Raw genomic sequence first — 6,921 nt, 5'->3', positions numbered from 1 at the left:
CCCCCCATCCCCTTCCCCCCACCCCTGGGACAGCATGCCCCCCCCCATCCCCTCAAGAGAGTGTGCGGGCCCCGCTGTGATCTCCAGGGACAGCATGCGTGTTCCCCCGCCACGATACGCATCACTCTTGCACCATCTCCCCCTGCCCATGGGCCCCACCCCTCAGACGTTGCTCAGCACCCCCCCAGCCAGGCCTCCCCATCCCTGCACCATCATGCAGCAGCTCCCCCTCTGGGGGCCCCCCCGCGCGGGGCCCGCCCCCCCCCCCCCACTCACCATCGTCTGGACGTGCTTGGCCAGTAGCTGGGCGTCCACCAGCAGCAGCGCCACCTTGAGGAAGCCCAGGGCCGCCTTGACCACGTCCCGCGTGCGCGAGCCCAGCAGCAGGCAGACGTTCTGCAGCAACTGCTCCGCCACCGCCAGCCCCATGTGATCTGCAAGAGGCACAGGGCTCAGGCCGGGCAGCGGGGTCCCCCCCGGCCCCCCCAGGCTGGGGGTGGAGCTGGGGGAGAAAGCTGGAGAGAGTCTGGCTCAGGACACGCTCGCTCATCACCACCTGGGCTCAACCGCAGCCCCCTTAGCCATGGGGTGGGGCCTTCCCTCGAGCCCCGCCTTCTGACTGGCCTCAGCGCCCCTAGCAGTAGGCACTGACTGTGCTCCCCATGGCAGCTGCTAGGGCCCTTCCCACCCCCGGGCCCGGCTGCGAGCACCAGCGGAGGTGCCCGGGGGCTGCCCCAGCCGCAGGGGGTCAGACACCCCTTGCTCAGCCCTGCGTCGAGGGGAGCAGCTGGGGTTCCAGCCCCTCCCACCGAGCCCCTCACCTTTGAACTGGAAGAGCAGGCGGGTCAGCGCCAGCAAGGTGCAGCTGATCATGGTGACCGAGCCCGTCAGCCCCGCGTAGACCAGGAGCAGGAACCGCTGCATGGCCCCTGTGCGGGAAGGGACGGCCCCGGGTTAGCTCAGTCCTCCCCCCGCGGCAGCTCCAAGGCCTCCCGGCTCAGCTGGGGGCCTCCGCCAGGCCAGCCCTGGTGCCCGGCCCTGGCAGGCCCCACTGCAGCCCGCAGCACGGGCGGGGGACTGGAAGGCGTGCTGGCCACCGGGGCTGTGCAGGACAGGCCTGTGCGCCCCACGGGGCTGGGACGGAGGGGCAGGCAGGGCCTCCCGCAGAGGGGGCTGGAAGCAGCTAGGTGGCTGGACTGGTGGATTTAGCACTGGAGAGGCCGTGGCATGGATGGGGGCGGAAGTCAGAGGGCCCAGAGCAGGGAAGGGGGCGGGGACGCCTTACCTTGCGGCGTGGGGCCAAAGCGGAGGAAGGCCTCTCCCATCTCCACCAGCAGCAGGAAGGCGTTCTTCCGGGCCCCCACCGACACCTCCTTGGTGCAGAGAATCACCTGGCGGCACAAACACCATTAGAACCAGCGTCTGCCCCCCCCCCCCCAGCACCCGCGGCCCTGCGCCCGCCCCCCCCAGCGCCTGGCCTCCCTCGCCAGCACCCGTCCCCCCAGCACCTGCCTCGCCAGCGCCTGCTCGCCCATCCCCAGCGCCTGCCCCAGAGCGCCCCCCCGCACTTGCACCACGTTTTAGCAGCACTCTGCAGGGAGCCCGCTCCCACAGAACAGCCTGGCAGCGTGTGCCATCCTGCCCGGAACCCCCCCAGGGCCGAACCGTGCCCCCCCATACCTCTGGGACCAGGGCCACCACAAAGTCCTCGTGTTCAGCCGTCAGCTGCTTCACAATGTGGAACAGGCACTTGAGCCGCGGCTGGGGGAGGGGAGCAGGACAGCACCGTCAGGTCCAGAGACACCCCTGTGCACCCCCCGCCCCCCAGGCCATGCCCTCTGCCCCACTCCCACCGGTTCCTCCTCCCCCCCCCCTGAGCTTGTCCTGCGTGCCCTCCCCCTCCCCCCCCCCCAGCCTGCCCCCGGGCGCTCCGCCCCCTCCCCCCCCCGAGTGCTCTGCCCCCACCCCCGCGGGGGCTCACTCTCTTGGCCGGGGAGGCGGCGCTCTGCAGGGAGCCCAGCAGATCTCTCTTCAGCTGGTCCAGGTGGCTGCGGACGAAGGCCTGGCAGGGGAGCCGGGGGGCCGCGCACACCTCCTCCAGCACGCGGTACGCCTTCTTCTGCACCCCGTGCTCCTTGCTCTGCGGGGAGACGGCACCAGACAGTGTCAGCCAAGCCCCCGCCCGCACCTCTCCCCCCACTCCACTGAGCGAGCCTCAGCCAGAGACCCCTGTGCCTGCCCTGGGGGCACCCGGCTGCAGGGCCTCTCCGCTCCCCGCACCCAGGGAGAGGTGTCAGGAGCCTGGCCCCCTCCAGTGAGCCTGCCTCCATCCCAGCCTCGTGCAGGGCCGGCCAGGCGACTGCAGCGAGGGACGGAGGGACCGGGGAGCCGGAAGCACCTCCATCCGCACTGGTGCCCTCGCAAGGCGCCCAGCCCCCTCCCGCCCCAGCACGCAGGAGGCACCAGAGCCCCTGCCCCGCGGCTCCCGCCTGGGCGACTCACCTGCAGGGAGGGCTGGATGGTGCGGTAGAGGGCGCCCAGGGAGGGCTCGTCGGCGTAGGGCGCCAGGGCCACAATCAGGTCCAGGATGGAGAGCCTGCAGCAGAGGGAGGTTAGCGGAGGGGAGGTGGGATGCCCAGGACTCTGCCCGGCTCCCTGCTGGGGGGGGGAGGGGAGGATCTCAGCGCTGCGCCCCCCCGCCCAGCAGCACCAAGAACCAGTGGGCATACACTGGCCAGGGCCACACCGACGTCACGAGTGAGACGTTCCTAACCACCAGCAGAGGCAGCCCCCCAGCCCCAGCAGGGCAAACAACCCACCCCGCGGGAAGGGGGAGCAGGGTAAGTCTGCGGCGGGGAGGTCCCTTCCAGCGCCCCCCAGCAGCTCGGCTGTGTCCAGGCAGCACGCTAACCCCGGCGTTACCTGGTGAACTCCGTGCTCTCGGGGCCGGTCAGTTTCTCGCTGGCTTTCTCCAGAAACCCGCACACCATCTGCAGGAGGGGACGAGCAGCCGGCCCGGGGTCAGTTCAGGCGCTGGGCCCCCACCCCCGTAACCCCCGCTCAGCACGGCTCTGCCCTCTGGCCTGCAGGGGGCGGCGAGCACGCAGCAGCCTCCGAGCAAGGCCGACGGCTCAGGCAGCCCCCCAGGGTCCTCGCCGAGCCCCCCGCCAGCCGGGGGCCCTGCTGCAGAGCGGCTGCCTGGGATCAGGGGCTCCACAGGGAATTCAACACCTCTCTGGGGTGGGCTCCTCCCCAGCACAGCATCCCTGCAAGGCCCCGGCAGGGGGAATGACCCCCCAGCAATGCTCACTCAGCGCCCCGAGGCCTGGGCTCCGCAGTGCCTAGACTCCAGCAGCTGGTTCTGCGGCAGGCCCCGTGGGGAGCTGTTTCCATCGGGTCCCCCTGGCAGAGGGGGCCGTGCCAGCGTTACAGCTGACTGTGCTGCCCTACGCCGCCCCGCCGGGCTCGTCCGGGCCCCCGCCCCGCCTCACCTGCTGCTCAGTGATCGTCAGGTACGTGCGGATGGTGTCCAGCACGGCGCGCCGATGGGCTGCACCGCCCCCAGCGTCCCCCGGCTGGCTGTACACGTTGAACAGGATGGGCAGGAAGTTCTTGGCGAAGCGGCCGACCTCCGCCCGCTCGGCGTCTGGGGAGGGGCACAGAGCAGTGAGGGTCTGCGCCCGGGGCCCTCGGACTCACCCACCGCCCCACACTCGGCCAGAGGGATCCAGCTGCTCACGCCTGGCACCTTCACAGCAGGAGGCACTGGGCCTCCCACAACCCTGGGATCTAGGGGGGACCCCCAGCCAGGATGGGAAAGACCATTGGGCATCCAGGGCCCTGGGGGGCTCAGGGCTGACTGAAGGCCCTGGAGACTGGGCCGCACTGCGGCTCCCAGGCCGCTGAAGGGTGTGTGCCTGCCCCAGCAACGTGCCCCTCCACCTGCCGAGTGGCCCAGTCCCCCTGCACAGGGCAGCCCAGGGCCCGGCCCTCACCCGTCTCGCAGCCCTTGCTGATGAGCGTGCGCAGGGCCTGGCAGACGGTGAGCCGCAGGTCTGCCCGCTCGCTGATGGCCGTGCCCAGCGTCCGCGCCAGCCCTTTGAAGGAGGCCATCACGTCCGTGGGCCTGGTGCAGAAGCCAGGCAGCAAGGTCCAGATCTGAAAGGTAAAGGAGGCAGTGAAGGAGCGGAGGGGACACCAGCTTGACACGGCAGAGCCGCCCCTCGCGAGGATCCAGCCAGCCGAGCTGCAGGTCCCTGCGCCCGGGAGCCCCACGACCTGAGCCTCTCACCTGCCACTGCAGCGTGTCATAGATCTTGGACTCCAGACTCTTCCCGGCCTGGGCCAGCTCCACGGCTGCAGCAAAGAGACAAGGGAGAAGTCAGGGCTGCAGCAGATTCCTAGACCCTGCGGCCAGAAGGACCCACGGGGATCCTCTCGTCTGACCCCTGGATAGCTCAGGCCAGACACCAGCCCCGCAATGACCCCAGAGCCGATCACCTGGATTTAAACATTGTCAGCGACGGAGAACCCACCCGCCCCGGGGCGATGTTCCGGGGTTAATTTCCTGCCCTGGTACAGATCCACGCCTGATTTCCTGCCTCGCTGTATCTCGCTCCAGCTTCCAGCCCCAGGTCGCGTTAGACCTTCCTCGGCTAGACGGCAGCGCCCACCCTCCCTATGTGAGTACTTACAGACTGCGACCCCCGAGTTAACCCAGGGGAGGGGCAGCCCTGGGAGTGTCCTGGGGCCACCTGCCGGGGGGCAGCAGGGTCTGAGAGAGCAAAGGCACCACCAGCCCCTGATCTCAGGGCCCCTGGGGAGCAGAGCACCCAGACCACGGCCTCTGAACCTGCAGCAGGAGATGGGGCCAGGGTGCAGTTTATTCAGCCAGTGCTCCCCATCTGCCTGACCTGCCCCGTGGGGGCCATGCTGGCTCTGTGCCCCATGACCTCCTGGGGACGGGCCCCGCATTCCCCAGCCTCGCCTGGGGGCCGCCCCCACCCCCGCTAGTTACCTCTGCTTTTCAGGGTGGCTGCCAGGGGCAGGAAATAGCTGGTGAAGAAGCTGAGCCGCGTGCCCTGGACGTGGTCCCGGATCACCGGCAGGAGCCAGCTCCGGGGGAAATCCAGCGTCTCCCTGTGGAGGGGAACACACCGGTGAGGTGCAGCAGGGGGCGCTCCTGCCGCCGTCACAGATCCGCGGGATCCGTGCTTCGCCCCCGGCTTTGGACCAGCGACCGGGAGAACTAGCCACAGGCTCAAACAAACCAAACCTTTGATTACATACATCGAAAGCAGGAAGCTGCCAAACCGACAGTGGGGCTAAAGCAGCGCTCCAGGCAGACAAACCAGTTGCAGAGAAACTAAATGAATTCTTTGCTTTGGTCTTCACGGCTGAGGATGAGGGAGATTCCCACGCCTGAGCCAGGCTTTTTAGGTGACAAATCTGAGGAACTGTCCCAGACTGAGGTGTCAGTAGAGGAGGTTTTGGAACAAATTGATAAACTAAACAGTAATAAGTCACCAGGACCAGACGGGATTCACCCAAGAGTTCTGAAGCAACTCAGATGTGAAATAGCCGGACTACTAACTGTCGTCTGTAACCTATTATTAAAAAAGGCTCCAGAGGTGATCCTGGCAATTACAGGCCGCTAAGCCTGACTTCAGTACAGGGCAAACTGATTGAAACTGTAGTAAAGAACAGAATTGTCAGACACAGATCGGTGAACATGATATACTGGGGAAGAGTCAACATGGCTTTTATGAAGGGAAATCACGTCTCACCAATCTACTAGAATTATTTTAGGGAATTAACAAAACATGTGGATGGGAGGATCCAGTGGATATTGTGTACTTAGACTTTCAGAAAGCCTTTGATAAGGTCCCTCAGCAAAGGCTCTTAAGCAAAGTAAGGGGTCATGGGATAAAAGGGAAGGTGCTCTCATGGATTAGTAACTGGTTAAGATAGGAAATAAAGGGTAGGAGTAAATGGTCAGTTTTCAGAATGGAGAGAGGTAAATAGTGGTGTCCCCCAGGGGTCTGTACCGGGCCCAGACTTATTCAACATATTCATAAATGATCTGGAAAAAGGGGTAAACAGTTTGTGGACAATACAAAATTACTCAAGATAGTCCAAAGCTGACTGCAAATAGTTACAAAGGGATCTCACAGAACTGGGTGACTGGACAAGAAAATGGCAGATGAAATTCAATGTTGATAAATGCAGAGCAATGCACATCGGAAAACAATCCCAACTATACATCCAAAGTGATGCAATCTGAATTAGCTGTTATCACTCAAGAGAAGATCTTGGGGTCATTGTGGGTAGTTCTCTGAAAACATCCACTCAATGTGCAGCGGCCGTCAAAAAAGCGAACAATGGTAGGAACCATTAGGAAAAGGACAGATAATTAGACAGTAACTATCGTAACGCCACTCTAGAAATCCAGGGATGCTCACACCATGAATGCTGCCTGCAGATCTGGCTGCCCTCTCTCAAAAAAGATATATTAAAACCTAAGTTCTCGGTAAGCTGCACAGCCGCACAGGTGCCCAGGGAACCCACCTGGGGACCTGCCATGGCCCGGGGAGGGGAACCCCTCCCCCAGACCCCACCTAGCCTGGCCCCCAACCTGCCACAGCCTTCCCCCGGGGGCGGCCCCAGACCACAAATGTGGCCAGGGTGGCCCTCCCCCAGTCCAGACCTGCTGGGGGCAGGGGAATTGCACCTGTCCTGCAGTCCCAGAGCTGCCACCTCCCCACCCCAGCCCAGGTGCTGCTGCGGGGAGAGAGAGGTGGGGGGAGTCCTCTCTCCCCACTGTAGCCCCAGAGCACCCTTCTGCACCCCAAAGCCTCACCCCCTGCACCCAACTCTCTGCCCCAGCCTGGAGTCCCTCATCCCTGGCCCCACCCGAGAGCC

General features: G+C 65.1%; 1 protein-coding gene across 1 annotated transcript in view; it reads right to left on the bottom strand.

The window, feature by feature from the left end:
* Positions 1-276: 276 nt before the first annotated feature.
* The window catches only part of RRP12 (ribosomal RNA processing 12 homolog), a gene marked incomplete at its 3' end in the record, with an annotated part of 13,865 nt that continues 7,220 nt past the window's right edge, over positions 277-6,921 (bottom strand). Inside the window, exons 14-24 of the mRNA XM_026663308.1 lie at positions 5,018-5,139; positions 4,292-4,356; positions 3,996-4,158; positions 3,492-3,646; positions 2,923-2,990; positions 2,503-2,596; positions 1,982-2,140; positions 1,681-1,761; positions 1,286-1,391; positions 822-929; positions 277-434 (exon numbers count right to left, since the gene is read on the bottom strand). Coding sequence (XP_026519093.1) covers positions 277-434; positions 822-929; positions 1,286-1,391; positions 1,681-1,761; positions 1,982-2,140; positions 2,503-2,596; positions 2,923-2,990; positions 3,492-3,646; positions 3,996-4,158; positions 4,292-4,356; positions 5,018-5,139 — 1,279 coding nt within the window. The remainder of the gene's footprint in view (positions 435-821; positions 930-1,285; positions 1,392-1,680; positions 1,762-1,981; positions 2,141-2,502; positions 2,597-2,922; positions 2,991-3,491; positions 3,647-3,995; positions 4,159-4,291; positions 4,357-5,017; positions 5,140-6,921) is intronic.

This window comes from Terrapene carolina, unplaced genomic scaffold (assembly GCF_002925995.2).
Source record: "Terrapene carolina triunguis isolate 2854851 unplaced genomic scaffold, T_m_triunguis-2.0 Scaffold33266, whole genome shotgun sequence".
NCBI lineage: Eukaryota > Metazoa > Chordata > Testudines > Emydidae > Terrapene > Terrapene triunguis.
The sequence above is the reverse complement of the archived record's forward strand: the minus strand, read 5'-3'. Positions and strand labels throughout refer to the sequence as shown.